The sequence below is a fragment of the Copadichromis virginalis genome, linkage group LG23 (genome assembly GCF_057382275.1).
Source record: "Copadichromis virginalis isolate Kocher_CV1m ecotype Utaka linkage group LG23, C_Virginalis_male_GT1.1, whole genome shotgun sequence".
Taxonomy (NCBI): domain Eukaryota; kingdom Metazoa; phylum Chordata; class Actinopteri; order Cichliformes; family Cichlidae; genus Copadichromis; species Copadichromis virginalis.
Genome location: NC_140639.1, coordinates 1402654 through 1421608, shown reverse-complemented (window position 1 = coordinate 1421608; position 18955 = coordinate 1402654). Strand labels below are relative to the sequence as shown.

The following is an 18955-nucleotide window of genomic DNA, read 5'->3' as shown; positions in this document are numbered from 1 at the left end:
TTACACTGAATACAGTGTTTGCCATTCGGGTCTCTCAGCATTCAGCACGATGAGAGGATGGAAACCAGTAAAGTAGTCGGTGTACACTGGAACACGAGGCTGCAGTAACATTGAGGTCAAATCCATGCTTGAGTGAGACTCGCTGGGATAAACAGGCTGCTGTTGCCTCAGAAATTAGGCCCAGTTCACCAGTTTGTGCTACAGAGAAATAAACTGGTGTGTTTAAACTGCAGTGTTGAGTTTTCAGAGCGTTTTCGTCTCTTGGTAACAACAGGCATAAATAACAATGTCAGCTCGGCTTCTCCCTGTTTACCTCTGGCTGCTGTGTTTCTCTGTGCACCACCCACACACCCACCCACTCACTCCCACTGACGGTTGGAGGGGGCCTCTGCTGACAACACCTGCACCTCCAAGGATGAGCAGGGCCTCTTCAGCCCCCCCCCCCCCCCCCCCCCCCCTCGTGTTGTATGTGCTGTGTTCTTTATTCTTTTGTCCTTCACGCTGGTATGAATTATTATTTCTGTGCACGCACACACGTATGGTGTTATGACACAAACAGGTACTCCTTTGTGGTTGGATGGTTCTCCTCCAGAAGTCGCCTGCTGGGAAAATCCCTCAGCTTGATTTTGTTCCCCCAGCCCAGGCCCCTGAAGGGACACCATGTGCCTCAGTCTGGCTTAAGATCCACGTTAGGCCCAGACTGCAGCTATAAGAGAGGCGAGCACCTCCAGTGTTGTTGGAATAAAGTCGTAGACGAATTAAAGAGCTCGTTTGCAGGTGTCCAACACGCACATGTAGATTTGTACCAATCTGGAGTTTAAAACACTTTCTGTCATTTCCAAAGACTCACTTATTTTGATTGTGCAACTCTTATTTCACTCTGATTTTACAGAAGAGAGGATACCGTGTCCTTTATTTATTAGAGGTGGGAATCACCAAACATCCCACGATACGATATTATTGCAATTTTTTAAAATATTTTGCGATATTCAGATTCTGTACATAAAGGTAAACTTTATCAATATTCATTTTATCTAATATCAAAGTCTCACACTCAGTCTTTCTCTCATCTCAGTTTTATTGTTGACGAACTGAACGGTTTGTATTACAGTCTAGTCCAACTTAACTGAATGCATCTGGTACAATTACAGCTATTCTGAACTATGCAATATGAAAACTATGCAGCCCCTTCAGCAACTGAAGAATTTGAAAGTAAATTAAAACAAAATATAATTTTACATTAAATAAAAAAGTTTTAAACTTAATTAAAATAAAACATGTCTTAAATTAAAATAAGTAAACTGTCATGTTTATTGCTGCCATAAAAAAAGTTAAACACATTTGACAGTGTCAGGATTGTTGCTCAGAAAAAGTATCAACATGCTCTGAAGTCAGAGCACAAACTTTTTCTGTAACAAAATATCGATTTGTGCTGTCCCTGCATCGATACATTATTAGCAAACAAAATATCACGATGCTACACAGTATCGATTTTTTCCCCCACCCCTATTATTTATGACATGAAAGTGGGCCATAAACATGAAGATGTTTGTTTTTTGGATACTTTGAGGGAATATTGAAACGCAGAATTCAGGATTACTCAGTTCAGACTCACATTTGCAGAAATTAAAGGTTTTGTTTCTTTGTCTTCTGCTGCCAACGGTGAAAAAGCAGCTTCGGCAGGTTTCCTGACAGAAACGGTGAGGGTGGCACTAACCTGGACTTCCTGTCACGTACTTTGAAGCAGATATATGACGGGCTTCAATATTTCATGTAGTGCTCTTTACAAATAATGTTTTTACGCTAAAGCAAAGTTTTATTTGTTTTGCTAATTTGTTCAAACAGCTGTGTTGATACTTCTGAGGGCGTTTACTTAGATAACAGCTCGTAAACCAGAGTGAGTGAATGTATTAATTATAGTTTTCAGGTGTCCATATAAATGCAAGAACAAGTTTGTTGGTAATATTTTAGATATTTTAAATAGACCATAAATGTATTTGATTTTGATTTAAGCTGCAAAACAGAAAAGCAAAGAGTCACGAATCATCGTAATGACTCTGTAAGTGAATAACATGTCGGCTAGGGCTGCCACAAACGATTATTTTGATAGTCGATTAGTCACCCATTATTTTTGCGATTAGTCGACTAATCAGATCATCATCCATTGGACGTACAGCTTATTGCACCAGCAGAATCTGCTCTTATATAACTATCATTAGCTTACAGCTTTAAGTGTTTAAGGTCTGTGCTAACTAGGGTTGCCAACCGTCCCTTAAAATACGGAATCGTCCCGTATTTAGAAACAAAAGTACACGTCCCGTATTGAGCTAATAAGGGACGCACTTTGTCCCGTAATACAGTGAGAATCAAAAGTAGTCTATAAATGTTAATGGAATTAACGCTTTGTTTGAAAACATAATTCCCAGCCCCTCTCCTGCTTTGTGACCAATGAGCTGACAGCACACTTATGACAATTCGAGTATGACAATTCGGATTATCTCATTGGTCGAGGAAAGGTCGCTTACAGAGAAAATACCGGAAGACAACAGATGACCACAACAACAAGCATGGCCAACAGGGAAACAAACGCCGACACTGCGGTGCAAGTCTCGGACGACAGTAGACCTAAAGCTGGGCAAACACTGTGCGATTTTCAAACTGCACGATTGACTCGCAGGGGTTAGAAGTTGGTAGGTCACGATGCAGGTCTCACACTATACCGCCCGATGCTCTGATGCGACCTGAGAGCTCACCCTGTGCGTCCATAAAATGAAGGTTATAACAGAAAATCTGTCGCTCGCTCTCTCTCTGTCTTTCACTCACACAGACACACACACCACCACCATCAACTTTGCTAAATTGCTAATGAAAAACATGATCAGGCAGCTGTGATTGAGCAGCATGTAAATCCAACTATTTTCACGGTTGTTGTGGTCGTGATCATTTTGTGATGCCACATCGAAAAGGCTCGGATGAGCTTTCCAAAGTTCTACAAGTTGTGCCTCCATCGCTTGTGTCCAGATCACACGCTGCACAGCTGTGCTGCGCCGTCTTTTTCACCGACGTTTACGTGTTTGCGCGTGCTCAGTGTGAGCGGCTGTGGTGACACCCTCACGAGCGATTGATGATCGGGAGCTGGTCGTGAGGTGTTGATCGCTTCTCGTTACCCCACGTATACTACACGACGCACGATGAAGGCCAAAATCGGTCCGATCACCAAATCCGTCGCACGACTCAGAAATCGTCTCAAAATGGGCCAAAAATCGCACAGTGTGAGCCCAGCATTAGAGCAGCAATGTTTGTTCGCTCAGAGAAAGAAAAATAGGCTGCAAAAGCACAGGGAGGAATGGGAAAAGGAAAACACCTGGCTGGAAAAAGTTAATATGGGCATGTGCAGTGAGTATCAGCGCTATGTGGCCAGAAGTGTGATAATATAATTTATTTTGTGTAATAAACGACTGCAAGGATAGATGATTACAACAAATTGATGACTAATACATAAAAGTAATACATAGGTGAATAATGATGATGAGTTAAGATGCGTAATCATGGGAACAAACGGGTTTACAAACAGGAGCAGCTGATTAGCATCAGAAAAGCTGAAATAATACCTCAACTGAAGCCAATTGTACTAAATGCACTATATGTGCACAGTTACAAGAATATTTTTCTTTCTATTGTTTTCTATTAATTTATATAATTTTAAGTTAAGCAGGACAGAGTTCTTTTAAAGAAAGATTTACTTATATTCTCAAAAGTTAAGCATGACAGGCTTCTGTTTAAGAAGGAGACCTGTTTTACTGTGTTAATGTTGTCATTTTGAGCTAAAAATAAATGGCTAAATGATCATTTGTTTCCCATGTGTTCATATCACAAAGCATATGCATCTGCTTAAATCAACTTCAAGTCAAATGGTTAAAAAAATAATTTCACACACAAAAAAAGAGCTACCACACTGGGAAGCATAGCTGGACTGGCCATCGGGCATACCGGGCAATTGCCCGGTATGCCCGATGGCGATTTTTTGTTTTTATGGGCCGATGGATTTTTTTTTTTTTTTTTTTTTTTTTTTTTTTTTTTAGGAAGGGTATATATAATGAAAGGTGTTGGATTGGCCAATTGGTCATGATCGACTCTGGGCTGGACCAATTACAGCCGAGGAGGCTGGATGCACCCTCCCCCTTGTTTAGCAATCACGTGATTTTCGCGCATTGCATGCCGGGAACTCGTGGCAAAACAATCCAAGTACCGCATCAAATGCAAACATTTGCAGCACCACAAAACGTTCATTCTCCGGTTCCAATACCTTCTTTTTTTTCTTTGCCGCACAAAAAAGGAATGTACAAAACAAAAGGAGAACAATGCCGGTCCGTACAAAGACAGACTCGACGAAAAGACAAAGAAAAGATACGAGGAAAAAATCAAAGGAGTGAAAGAGTGGACAAAAGACGTCAGCGTGCTGCCCAACTTTCACCACGCTCAGATTTATAATTATACGCTTCTTGGAGTGAGTGCACACACTCATGAACTTTAGTAACTTCAGGTCACTGCAACAAGCCCAGGTACAGTTTACCGACGGATGGGTACAGGACCTTGAAACGCACCGTGTAGAACGAAAGACTATTGTACATATCATAAGTTTACCAGTCTCACAAATCGTCTTCATAAATACACATTCATTAACAGTTTATTAATAGGACCTTTGAGCTCAACGGTAATTAATTAGTAGTGGAAATAATTTCTGGTAGTGTAACAGTGTTTATGTGGTATTATTCCACTTGCCACAAATATCAGTGTAATGGGGAAACAGCGCCCCCCCTCTCGGTGTGGCTGGCTGCAGTAATCGCTGCCAGTCTGCCGTAGCCATACGAGAGGTGAGTTGTATTGTTCCGCACACAATATAGCTAAGTAGTACAGACACATAAAACATGTTTGATTAGCTGAAGAGCACCGAGTGTAATAAGTGCTTAGTGGACACATGTCCAACACCAGTTTTATGTACTTTTCATTTGTTTATTAATGTGAAACTGTATGCTAAAGCGGAATGCTAATGAGATGTTCTGCCATAGTGTGCTGTGCGGAGTGGTGTGTGGCGAGCCTGTGCACTGATAATACACCGTTGTTTCCATTCAGGTACATCATTTGTTGTTGCTGTTATTTTATTGTATATTAGAAATTGTAATATTGCTGCAGTAATCGCTGCCAGTCTGCCGTAGCCATACGAGAGTGTGCTGTGCGGAGTGGTGTATGGCGAGCCTGTGCACTGATAATACACCGTTGTTTCCATTCAGGAAATAAAGTGGCAACGATCGATCAGAGACTCCTTGTCTTTTTAAAAACACAACGCAGAGTCGAGGAGTCTGGGCCGAACTGTTGCAGCGGGATGAAGCAGAAACCGGTTACAGTAGCATTACAGAAATGTAGCAGTGACAATAATATTGTATGCTGTAATCGCAATGGACAATTAGTGATACAAAACAACTGTTTTATCTTGTGAATAAAAGTATATGGTTTTGTCAGTGTACCATGGTTATAACAGAAGTGAAACGCAATATTGTGTCAGGACAATTCACTATTTATGCACAATAAACAAAGGAGCATAGCGCGACAATTTCTGTTCAGCGCCAGACTTGCTTGTAACCTATATCACCAATTATGTTAAGAAAAATGACGCATTAACTACTACAAAACTCTGACCTTTGTGGGAATGCTTGGATCAGACTAACATGTGAGCTGGAGTGTTCTGAGATGTTATATTTGGTATATCCAGACCATCCGTCGGCTCTTACTTCGGAAACATGGCTTAAAAATTTTCACTTCAACAACGTAATCCGATAAAAAAAAACGATCTCTTTACCCGTCGGCTTCCCGTGGCTGTCATGCGACCGGCTATTGCAGTTAATAATACAACAGCTTCTTGACATTTTTTGGGTTTCTTTTTATCGCTGTGTAACTGAGTTCAATTGAAAGCCTGCGTGCGCTAGTACCTCTTGCCACAAGTTCCCAGAATCCTTTGCGGTTTTATCCCTGAATGACGTCACATTTCAATCTTTATCCTGGTGGGCCGGTCTCTAGTCAAAATGCCCGGGCTGATTTTTTGTCCCAGTCCAGCCTTGCTGGGAAGGGTGAAGACAACTGGGTTGCCCGGCCCTGGCCACGAGGTGTCCCTTATTTATTTTTCAGGGAGTTGGCAACCCTAGTGCTAACTAAAAATAAAGACAAGATGACAGTTTATTAATTTTTAATGAAATTTGCAGATTGTTTCGGTGAAGTTTAATAAACTCCTTGCTTTCAAAAATATAACAGGACACCGGAGTAAATTCTCCAGCGTCTCACACTTCTGATGATCAGCTGTCTGCTTGAAGTTTATTCAGCTGTGTAAAAACTATAACTTTAATCTCAGCCAAACCGATTTACTCAGGAACAAATAAAATACTAAAGAAAGCCAAATAATAACATGTTTAAGTTATCTAAGTGACTCATATATCATGTTTAACCTGAGTAGCGAAAGACGGCGGTGGGTTTGAAAACGATTTGCGGGGAGTCCGGTGTTCTCACGGCTCTAGTTAGCCTAGCCCCCGGCTAGCTAACGAGCTAGTGGGTAACAGACGTCTCCGAAAACGTCGGAGCGCTTTTGAAAATATGCGGTGTCCTGATAAACTGAGCAGATATTTGAGGTTTACACAGCTACATTCCTGCCTGAAAATATGTTAAACGTTTATTTTGTGACCCAGAAAGAATAATAAGAGTAAAGTTAAAACTAACTAGCTGCCGCCATTGTTGGAAACTGCGCTGGGCTGCGCTATGAATTCTGGGACACAGCTTCTTCTTCTTCGGGGTTTAACGGCAGCTGGCATCCTTGGACATGTAGTGCTGCCATCTTCTGTTTCAGTCCGTTATTACACTCTTAAATCCTGCTACTTATTCCTGCGTCCTTTGTGATCTTACAAAGCTTCAAACGATGCGTCGACTATTAAATCAGTCGTCGACGATTTTAATAGTCGACATAATCGTGACTAGTCGACTAATCGTGGCAGCCCTAATGTCGGCTACTTAATCTTGCTTTTGAGGAGACGCCCCACAAATTCGAGGAGAGGAAAACGAGTCTGGGGGAGGGGACGCAGTCCTGCCGCTCTGTGCTGGTAAATCCACGTGGTTTGGTTGTCGTACTTCGCTAAGTGTTTCCCCCACAGTGGCCGCGTGCCTGCACCGCCTGCTCGACCCCTCGCACCCCAGGCTTTTTTCTGGATCTTTCCTTTCAGCGCGTTTTCCTCCCTTTGAGCTTCACCCTTCCGCCTCGCCCTCCACCTTCCGTTCACCCGTCGCCTCTCCCGTGTGTCCGTATCGCTGCGTGCATTTCGCGCAGGCTGCATTGGCCTCTGCTTTTCCTTCCTGGCGCTTGTCAGCGCCGTCGTCATGCCAGGGCACAGGGAGTCAGATCAGATCTTATTCTAGCGCGTCCATGTCACTCTAGGTGCTGCTGCATGATACGCGTGGCTCCTGGTAAGCTGTAGTGATGCATCTCCTCCCCTCCATATGTAAAGCTTGTCGTTATAGGCATGCACACGCGTGTAATCCCCCGGTTCTCTGTTTGGCAGTTAATTGTGTGCTTATGGCAACTCTCTTCATTCTGGCAGTTATTGAAACTAAGATTTTAATTAGGGGAGGTTTCAGAGCGGCGTGCGCTGCATTAATGTTGAAGTGGTGGATCGGCAAGCAGTAAGTTATCATCCCAGTCAGCTGACGTTAGGGTCCTGTTGAACATGTAAACTCTGTGGTATGCGTTTTATTCCTGTTCACACAGGAACGGGATGTTTTTGGGACACTTGGATTTAGTTGAACCGTTTGTTGGTCACCTGATGGCACAGCTTGTTCCCAGAGATGTAGCCGGTAGTTCGAATCCCGTCAGTGCACGTCCAACGCTCTTTTCCAGTCGCAGTTATCTCGACTCGACCGTGCTAGGTTTTTGAGGTTTGAAGCGAGATGACTTGGGCCAAAAATGTGACATCAGCAGCCTGAGTGACGTGGTAGGATGAGTCACGAGAGCGACTCCTTCACAAGACTCAAATCCGCCATTTTTTGAAACCTGGCAACGAGGGTAACGGCTGCACCTAAATCAACACCGTGCAGACGTTTACAAGCCGGCGTAGCATCGCCTCCATCGTTGGCTTCTGTTTGTGTCGCATAGAAATGACATCACGGCCGCCGCTCACAGTGAGGTGGGACTGGAGCAGAGTCGGTGCTGGTGGGAGAGACGCATTTCTCTCCTGGTGGATTCAGTCCTGAGGTTTGACTGGTGTCATCAGCACTTCCAGTTCAGGACAAAAGAAAAAGGGGAACGTGATGAAACGCCAGAGTACGGGATGTCTCGATATTTCCCAAAGTCTTCTGATCCATGTGAGTCTGAGTCACTGTTGTGATTATGACTAACACCCTCCATGATGAGCCACACCGGCCCCCGGAGACACCACGGTCGGGTGTCTCAGCTGTTTTCATTGGCTGCTCGCTGCGCTGATGGAAAGATGGCTCTCGCCGTTTGATAACCACAGCTTTATTTTTCCTTGGGAAAAATGTTCTAATCTGTATATGTTACAGTTTTTAACCAGGTACGTTTCAGGTCGGTGGCTGCTCTCTACACACCGTTGTGCACCTGATCTTATTTACTGTCAGCCTGTTACGTTACAAAGATTTGTGCCCTTTATCGAATGTAATTCTTCCAGACTTTAGTCAAGCAGCAACAGCACCACCATTGTTGTGTCGGGTCAGGGGTTAAAGGGCACGAAGGAAGGGTCTGTTTTCTTCCAACAAAGGAACGTCATTAGAACATGTTTGCAACACGTGAGCCGTGTGCTGTGTTTTCAGTTTGGGAATGTGACAGGCCTGTTTCTCCGAGTCGTGATGAAGAGTTTCCCTCCTTCCTCCCAGACTAAAAGGTTCTTCCTGAGGCCCTGTGGGAAGCGAGTGGAAGGAGGAGACGGGCAGAATGGGAGTCTTCCGATTTTTGTAAAAAGAGCAGAGGGGGCATGTTTTTAACTGAGAGCTCTTCAACTTTAGCTGTTTTGGTTTTTTGCCGCCTATATTTTTCCATCTGTCGGAACGAAGCGTTCCCTTGAAATTCCTCAAGTCTTTAGAAGCCCTCCCATCTTTTCTGAAGCTGCACGATTGACATGTGCATCCACATTGTGCTTTTCTCTGGGCGTGCACGCACGTGCGCACACCTCTCCCCATGCACCGTGGCTCTATGTAGTGCTATGCTGTGAATATGAAATAGGACAGCCAGCATCTGCACTGCAGCCATCCCGCCCTGGCCTCACACTGTGACTGCTGCTCGCTGCCGCTGGTCGGCCTGCACAAACACACCAGCACGGAGCTTTGTGCGCGCGCTCGTGTTTTCTTGTCTGTTCATTTGTTTGTGTGAAATCATTTCCTTGTTTGTCCTGCTTTTGATTTCAGGCAGACGTCGTGTTTACCTGCAGACGCTCTGTGCGTGTTTGTCTTCACGTTTGCCCGCATGCTCGCTGCTACCTTTTAATCTGCACGCAGCATCTGTGCTGCCGAGTGTAACGCAGTTAAAGGAAAACAGAAACTTGGCTCCAGCTTTCATCGTGTCGCTGAATAAAGACCACATGGTCCAATTTCATTATTGGTTTGTACATTAAATATTATCAACCAGAGAAACACACAACAAGCAAAAGTTTAAGTGGTTCATTTGTGTCTTAATAACAAGAATTTAATCAGATAATCTGTTTATTCATTACTTATACAGTTTGTTGATGTCCTTTCAAGGCTTCAGTAAAAAGTCAGTTTCTTGGCATCCTGGACTCCATGCAGCCCTCGCCTCGGTCGGAAGGTCTACACGAACTCAACGCCCCTGAAATACAAGAAAGCCTGAAAGAGGAAAGGAGGCAGGGAAGAAAGAAGGACGGAGTGAGGAAAGAGGACAGGAGGAAGGGAGAACTGTGACAATCGGGCCTTTGAAAAACTTGAGGAGAGAGAGCAATTTGAGTTGTCTTTGACTTTCTCTGTGTCTAATGTGAGGAGATAATGGGCGGCTGAGGCAGAAGGAGAATGCTTTAAAAAACACCTTAGTCATGAGCGGGCCACGGCGCAGCACCGCCGATTAAATTAACCCGATGTGGACGGGTATTTATCCAAGAACAGCTACGGTCTATAAAACGGCACCGAGCAGCGCCGGGCAAAGGTGTCGAGTCACCGTCTGCAGAGTGTTTTACATGTAAGCTTCAGACAAACAGGAGCTGCAGGTGTTCAGGTTCCTCCGTCTGACGGCAGAGTTTGGGCCTGTGGGATTATTTCCTCCTCGTCGGTCGCTTTCACGATCGATTCATCGTAAACTGTTAAAGGCTGTGTGTGTGTGTGGATGCGAGTAGTCCTCTGGGTTAAGGAAAATCCTGAGGTCTGTGATGCAGGTGTCTCACTGTCTAGATGAATGTTTTGTCCGCCGTGTCTCTCCATCACCTTCCCACCAAACTACCCAGTCAGCAAATCCTGCAAGACTTCTGTGTGTGTGAGTTTATGTTGATCTCAGTGATGTCTGACTGTTTTGTCTACCACTCTGTGTGTGCGTGTGTGTGTGTTCCCGGCTTGTTTTTATTTGCGGGTGTATTTCATGTTTGCGTCTAATGTCAGAAAAGCTCGAGCTGGTGGCAGTGCGACAAATTAAAGCTGCGTCACAGAGGAGGGGGGAGCAAGGAGACGTGGCTCGTCGCAGGATAAGGGTTAACAGGGATCAGTAGGTTCGGAGGTCGGTAACGACACGAGCATCAGAAAGTTGCAGAGAGTGTGTGAGTGTGAGTTCAGTTCCACCCTGAGCATCTGCAGTGAGATCCGGTGACTGGGGTTTTCTCGGCGGGGTGATTTATCACCTGCGACGAGACGCACTACGGTGGGGTGGGACCGAGGGAAAGGAAGGTGCCGAGGAGGGTCAAGAGGGGGGGAAAGAAAGAAGAAGAAGCCGAGTGGAAAAGGTCAAAGTGGTTGTAAATCTTTACGGGGCAGAGAGATGACGGGAAGGTGAGGCGTTACCGTGAAAGACAGGACACGAACACAGCCAGAGGGGAATCTAAGAAAATGCCTGTTGGGAGCATGCAGCTAATTACTGCAGACGGTCTATGTCTGGACTCGTCTCCATGGTAACAGGACGGGCCAGCAGGGCTGGCCGGCGCACAGGAAGACACAGACGAGGAAATCGATGAACAGACAGACAAAGCGGGGAGCGAAACCGCGCTCATTAAACCACATTCCCCCCTTTCAAACTGTTTATCTTCGTGTCTGCGTTCGTGAAAATGAATTAGCCTCACGTTAAGGAGAGCTTCAGCTGCAGCAGGCCGAGCTGGAGATCACAAGAGATAAGGAAAAACAGTAAGTCTGGCCATGTGTGGAAAAGGTTTCTCCGTTCTCACAGACTCAGTTTCCTTTCATTGCGATCGATGGACGCTTCGATTAAACTTTGTAGCACTGAATCGCAGCTGTAGAAGGAGCGCTATAGCTGCACGGCTGTACAATAAAGCACGCGTGTGCTTGTTCGGCCATTGGGGTGCTGCAGGGTCATGATGACGGGCTATCAGAGAAGGAGGTGCAGATATTCGGGCCTTGCTTCTTGACACTCGTTTGGGGAGACCGGCAGAACGCTTCTGTTTATGGAAGTGGAAAGAGTCGACATGTTGAGACGGGCATGTCAGATATGTGGCAGGAGCGTGCGATAGGAGAGAATAGTGCGCTGTGAGGTATATACCCTGATAAAAAACAAAGCACACAGGCCGTAATGACACTACAGCCTGTGTGTGTTCTGTTTTCTAAGGTTTGACCTAAAGCGAAGGCTGAACTCGTGTGTGTCCGAGATGAACCAGGCCCTGCTCTTCCAGCCACTTCCACCCTCGGTGACCCAGCCTCGTTTCATTTTGCCAGCACACATGTTGCCCTTTGTTCTTCGTGTCACTTTTGTATCAGGTTTCTTGTTATAGATAAAGGTCGTGAGCGTTTCTTTGAACGCAGCTTGGCACAAACAGTCCATCGTCCCAAAAAGCCTCCAGGTCAGCAGCAGGTTCACAGCCAAAATCTTCCCGCTGTAAGGTGACCCTGCTCACCGCTGCACCACCCAACCCCACACCTGATGCTAAAGTCAGACCCCGTGGCTCGGTAAACCACCCGGTTTCATTTAGATGTCCAAACATGTTGGATCCGGGCTCCAGTGTGTGAGCGTCACACGGTCACTGACTCGGTGATGGATCCACGGGATTATAAAAATAACGCCGATGGAAAGGGAGGAGCTGTGGTGGCGATACGCTGCCTGCAGTTTGTTTTTCCTCTCTGCTGTCTCAGTATTTACTTATTAGAAGTGATACACGGAGCGCTTCTCATGAAACGGCGATCAGTTCCTGAGAGCTCGTTTGAATAACGTTGTTTGCAGCTCTTCCTCTGGTTCGCTGCACTGTGAAGTTAGTCTCGTTTCTTTGGCAACAGCTCACCAAATAAAAAGTGCTGGACGGCGTACGTTTTTCTGGCAGATTAAAAACGAATAAAGTTTTGTTGTTTTATGCCACGGATGGTTGTTTTTGTAACAAACCTGCTGTGGTGCTTCACAAGGATTTAAGACTTTGTTCTTCTTCGTTTGAGGTAAAATGAGTAGAGAACAGACGGGCTTGTTCAAACACTGGTGTTCAGCCTCGATTCTGCAGTCGCTCATTCGGACTTCAGCCACTAGACTGATTGTTGACAGGAGAGACGGCGTGATTGGTGTGTGTGTGACCTGTGGGGGAATATCGGCTCGAAGCATAAAGGGTTAGAAAAGATCGGACGGTGTTCGTCAGAGCCCGACTCTCCTCTCCTCCACCTTCTGCTTCCTCACGTCAGCTGTTTTCTGTCTTCCTCTCCACCTCCTGTCTTCCCCCCCTCTGCTCTTTCCGTAGCCTGTGTTGCATTTCCGTGAACGGCGGCGTGGCTTTCGTGCTTCTTGACGACGCCGGTGTCACTCTGGTCCCGCCCAGCAATCAGCGTGTTTTTGTTTACACCCGTTCCCCTCCCTCCAGTCCCTCAGGACAAATATCTTACATCAGATCACTCGAAGCATTTATAGCAGTGCTTTTGGAGCTCAGGACTCCCACCGTGGCCAAATATAGTAAACTGTGTGTGGATGAGTAAGAGCGTGCGTGTCCTGAGTGAGCAGCTCTGGGGTAAAAACCTGTTTGTTATTGTTCCCAGCTCTTTGCCTGTAGACACCGCGGCCAATTAAAGGGGAGGTTTTAAGTGTTATGAGCAGGAAGTGTTGCGTGTGTGGCTGCACGCTATTGGCTGCCCGGCTTTCTCCCGCGTTCTCCCCCGAGGATCGAGCAGCCGGGGCTTTTACGGCCGTGGCCAAATGAAAGGTAAACGTAGCACACCTTTGATCACGCCTCGCGTTTAAACACCTTTACTGGAACTGTGTGCATGCGTAAGGAGGAGGCGGGCAAATGATTCAATGACACAGTGAGGTTTTACGTGTGTTTGTGTTTGGCTTAATGAGAGAGAACCTCTCCAGGATGCTGCCTCCTCGTCTTGTTGTGCCAGCGAAATCATCCCTTCGTCCGTGCCTCCCCCTCCCCTTCCCCACCCAGCCAGCCAGCATGAAAACAAAACAAGGCGCTGTATGAATGAAAGTGGGAGGGGCAGAGTGGCCTAGAAAGGCAGGCAGGCAGATAGAGCGGTAGATAGTGGTGCAGGGCAGGGTGAGACTGGGATGGAGAGGACAGTGGAGTAGGAGGGGATGAGTGAGCGAGCGTGTTTGGCATAGTAGCTAACCCGCGTTAGTGTGAGCAGACACGGTCCTGCTGCAGTGGTGGTGTTTGTGCTGCACATGTGCAAACTGCACGCTGCTTCTGTGAAGAATAACAGACATTTTGTCGTCTCGTGGATTTGATTGAAAAAAATGAGCCTCTGTTTCTGGCTTTGGGTAAACGGATCGAGCCTTTAGCTTCGCCCCCCCCCTCGGCAGCCGGTCTTCCCTGGCGTGTTGGCTTCTTAGCTGCATCTGCTCCTTCCCACCTGTCCCAGCACGGCCAGGGTTAACCCTGGGAGTCTCTCCCCTCCAACATGGAAGAGACCATTCAGTGGGTGCCTCCCCCAGCCAGCTAGCACATTGGCTAAAGCTTAGGGTGGATCCAGAGGGCTGGAGCGATTCCCCGGCATGGATCTGGATCAGCCCTCCCCTTCACCATTATGCGGCGGAGTGGAGGGTGAGGGCGGGGGAGGAGCTGTGCATTCTTCTCGGTTGTGCGCAGCAGCGGCGTCTTAACGGTACTTAGTAAAGAAGATGTAGAGGAGCGACCTCCGCATGAACTACCCCAGAGGACGGAGATGGTGTTTTTCCCTGCATTAGTCATTCTCCCTCTCCGGGGTTTTTCCCCCGGCTGCTCCCTTCATTATTGTTCCTTTCTTTAACCTCGTTACCCCACCCCATCCTCACCCCTAGCCACAACCCTGTCTGTCCCCTCCGCTTTTACTCAGGCAGCACAATGGGCCGCCCTCTCGTGCAAAAGGAGGCATGCTGGGGTGGGAAGGTGGGGGCCCTGGATGTAACCTTGGCAGCAAGAGTTGTCCTCAACAGAGGCTGCATCCCACAAAAGCTGCAAACATTGCCCCCCTGGCACCTTTTTAGGCTGTTCATCAGCGTGACACCTGAATAATGTTTCCCCTTCAGTTCTTCGCTGCTAGAAGAGCGATCGCAGCTCGGCTCACGCGATCAATTCAGACATCGCACACGCTATACAAGCACACGTCACGTGGGTTAACGGACACGGAGCCCTCATCCTCCAGACTAAAGCAGGACAGAGGAACATGAAAATGAGCTGAACCCGCCGGGGACACGGTGAGATGACCGAAGGGCTCGTCCGGTCGAGACGTGTTTTACTGAACAGGCTCTGAATTAAGGGGAACTCTCTGAAACAGTGTTTTTACCACCTTCTGTAACACCTGCTGAACTTTCAGGCTTAAAACACTGATCAGTTCAATCTTCTTTTATTGCCAATATTTGACTATGAAGACCAACTTCCAGCCTTCAGTTATCACTTCTCCACTGCACAGCTGAGGGCAGTTTATCGGCGCTGTGGGTGCCGATGATAAAAAGGTTGGTGGTCGGTGTAACGTGAGATCTAATGAGTCTGTGGTCAGAGACTACTACAGTCAGCGGGTCAGACCGGACTGCTAATCTGATCACAGCTGACTCTTAGGCTCTTTCCCAATAGGTCCAAAAACTCTGGCGTGAGCCCGTGTCACATAGTGTTCAGCCTTTCAGCAATTAAGCCGGTTTCCTTGGCAACGTGGGCTGCTGCTGACCCTCGGGCGTAAACTGCTCAGGTGAAGTCGTACAGTTTTCCAGCCTGAGCTGGTTTGATTTGTGCAGTCATGTGTCCATGAAGTACGTAAAGCGCATACTTACTAATAACATGTTAGTCAGTTCAGTCCACGTCACATACAAACACACCCCCTCTGCTCCTTCAACCCCTCCCAGTATCCCAGTATCCACTTGCAGTGAACACTGGGATGTGCGTGCCTGAAGAGCAGACGAGCCTTTGTAGCTTCTCTCAGGTGTGAGATGACAAAGTCAGTGGTGCAAATACCAGCGAGCGAACAAGGAAGTCCTCGTGTTTTGGGTTTTTTGACCTTTGTGTGGAGGTCAGACGTTTTCCATCTTGTGTTCTTCCTCATGGCTGCGCACGCTCCCGTTTTCTCTTTGAGCGACCGCAGCATAAGGCCAACTACATACACACCTGTTTATAGTTCACGTGTGGATATAAACACCCAAAATGCACGCGGTTCACTCGCTGCTCTCAGATCAGTGCGAACCACAGCTTGGTGGCCATTTCGCTGTGATGTTTGGTGAGCTGTGAGATGCTAAAAGGAGCAGCAGTGAGCAGCTGTCAGCGCAGCCTTGTGTTTGAGCTCGTCACAGAAGCTGTCCGAACGGTGACACCGGCGGGGGAAGCGGGATAAAACGCGTATGAGGAGAATATGTATGAGCTCACATTTAACCGCCTCTTCCTCCTTTCTGCTCGTCTCCTTTAGTGTGCGTGGACAACTGTAAGCACAGTGCCTGCACCCCCCAGGGCCAGTGCTGCCACGACCAGTGCCTGGGCAGCTGCTCTGAGCCGGGTAACGCCAGCAGCTGCGTGGCCTGCAGGAACCTCCAGCACGGGAACGCCTGCGTAGAGAAATGTCCTCCTGGATACTATATCTTCAGAGGGTGGCGCTGTGTCAGCTTTGCTTTCTGTCAGGTTGGTAATAATTGCAGTTAATCACCAGTTCATTAATAAACTCGTGTAATTACATTTTCCCCCCACTTGTTGTACTTGTTCATATACTCAGGACCTCCACAACCAGTGTAAGCAGACTCGGAAACAAAACCAGGACCGGGACTCGGGCTGCCATGAATACGTCATCCACAGCGGAGCCTGTATCCCAGAGTGCCCTTCCGGATATTCCAGTATAAATTCCACTACGTACGTCTGGCTGACACACAAACGCACGCACAAACCTCGCTGATGGTAGCTGTCGTCACATGGTTGTAAATGTCATCCCACCGCCACTCTGTGGTCACCGAACACATTTGCACAGAAGGGAACTTTACATTTGTTTGTTACACTCGATAAGTTATGTAGCGATGCAGGTAAGTCCCCGTCTGCTCCAGCTTCTCCTCGTGTTGCCTCTTAATGTCTTCTGCTCAGGTGTTCACCAAATCTGAAATGGGACAAAGAGCATAAATACAGCAAAGCACACGCAGGCATGGGGCAACCTGTATGTGATTGTTGGCCCCGCTTTGTGCAGTCCTTAGTAACCGTGCGTTACTGTTTCACTGGAAACCTGAGCAGGATGAGTCACAAACTCAGCAGCACATCAAATAAAGAAAAGGCAATATTTGCAGGAGCAGTTACCACGCAGCGCTGAAGACACAGTTTCCATTTAGGCATTAGCTACATGATTTCATATGCAAATTAGTCCTCTGATCTCAGCCGTTGCAAATACGTCCCCGGTTTGTTTGCACGGCCTCCGTCACATTTTGTTCTCGGTGATTACTCAGCTGCATCGGCGAAGGCACAACGCTGTCCAGAGAAGTTTATAAAACTTTTAGTACGGAGATTATGTGTTTTTAATTTGCTTAAATGAGGTTTTATTTTGCGTGCAAAAAACACTTGAGAGTTTTGATTCGTCTGGAAACCACATATGAGGGTCCTGTGCTCCCAGTGATGTTTAAACAGTCTGTGCTGGTGAGCGCGTCTCCTGCAGTTTTCATGTGAAATTTAGCAAAACACTCTGTGTGCATTTCAGAAAGGGTTTAAGAGTCAGTTTTATTTATTTATTTATATATACATATATAAAAATGTTAATTCACAACAACTCTCCCTTAAGACTCTTTATTTTGGAAGATAAAGACCCTAAAAAATGAAAAGTAACCACACAGCAGTGCCACGGTCATATACAGCCAGGAGACCAAGTTCAATACAGGAGCAGAAAATTAAAGTCAGAGTAATGAGGAATATCACAAACTAACCACCTCCTATGACCACTTTTAATAAATGTATAGAAATACATGTAGCTGTACATAATTGTATGTCTTTAACGTGAATTTCAGTTTTGACTGCGTCCCACCTGCAGTACCTCCGTGGCTCACCATGGGGCCGCAGCCCACACTTTGGTAATCACGGCGCTAAAAGCAAACTCTCGACGATATTGGGGAGCGTTTAAAAAAAACCCAACCCTATGAACAGGAAGAAGAAATCTCGGGTAGATCCAGGCTCGGGGAGCGGCGGCCATCGCTGTGACCGACGTTAGAAATCTGGAGCCTCAGCTCAGTCGTCTCTGTTAACCAGATATACTGAAGTCAGACAGGCGAAGAGTCAAAGTCGAAACACCGGTTACAGTTTTCCACAGTGCACGTGTAACCTCGTCTTATTGATGTCTTAAATGTGACAAGAGCTTTTAATAAACAGACGTCCAACCTGTTCACCTCACAGCATATTCAGCTTTCTACTTGTAGTAAAGGGGGTGAAGGAGAGAAGAACATCCTGTCTCGTAGCTGTTGCTAAACACGGAGGACGTGCGTTTGTTTCGAAGAAAGCGTGTGTTTACATGCTTCCAGTGCACACACATACAGCCGAGGCAGCGAGGGCAACACGTTTGTCTCAGCAGCAGCTCGGAGAAATCCTCCCGCAGTCTGTCTGTGGCCGACGCTATCGATAGAGACGCGTTTCAGCTGAATGATTGATGGTGTTTGTGTTTTTCTGGCGTACCTGCGTTTGTGCGCGTGCGTTTATTGTTTATATATTTTCACGTGCGCAAACACACGTTAGTGTTTATACGTGCAGAAGGTTCTGGCTCATTACCAGCAAAGTGTACAGACGGGTTACTTTTTCCAGGTGCAGACATGATGTTACAGAGAAGGCGGAGTCATATTGTGTGTTTATTAGATAAACAATACCAACGAAGGCGTTTTAAAGCTTTTAGTACAAACAGCAGAAAAGGTAACAGCATTTAATCGTCACGCGCTTTAGAGAGAAATGCATCTCGCCAGCCTGCGGGGAATATCGCGTGCTTAGACGCAAAAGAGCATCGCTGTAAATCTCAGTCACACACCCCGAGGCCGAACGGCAGCCTTTATGTGCGCATGTTGTTGTTTTTTGTGCGTCCTTGCACATCGATGCGTAATCCTGGGCAATACTTTCAGGCATGTCAAGAATGCCTTGGTTGTTATGTGCCAATGAACTACACAAAATGGAAATATTGGTTGGTCGCCAGGTGACGTCCACGGCCTGGAACGAGGCTCGATGTCCACGTCGTCATTGGGAATCTGTTGATTTTTGCGACATTACAGCCTGTTTTGGTTATAACGAGAACATGTGTCATCATCTGGCAGCAGCTCCACCCAGACAGACACGAGCACGCCCCGTCCGCCACTGCTTTCACACCC

At 46.7% G+C, this 18955-nt stretch overlaps 1 protein-coding gene across 2 annotated transcripts in view; it reads left to right on the top strand.

Annotated features, from left to right (window-relative positions):
• Nucleotides 1-18955, top strand: part of insrb (insulin receptor b) — a 71579-nt gene that overhangs the window by 39702 nt on the left and 12922 nt on the right. Inside the window, exons 1-3 of one of the 2 annotated variants that reach the window (XM_085447849.1) lie at nucleotides 10935-11379; nucleotides 16057-16265; nucleotides 16357-16490. In XM_085447849.1, the coding sequence (XP_085303975.1) occupies nucleotide 11379; nucleotides 16057-16265; nucleotides 16357-16490 (344 nt within the window). In that variant the 5' untranslated portion in view covers nucleotides 10935-11378. Of the gene's footprint in view, nucleotides 1-10934; nucleotides 11380-16056; nucleotides 16266-16356; nucleotides 16491-18955 lie in introns of those variants that run through there. The other variant, XM_085447848.1, reaches the window with a different exon arrangement.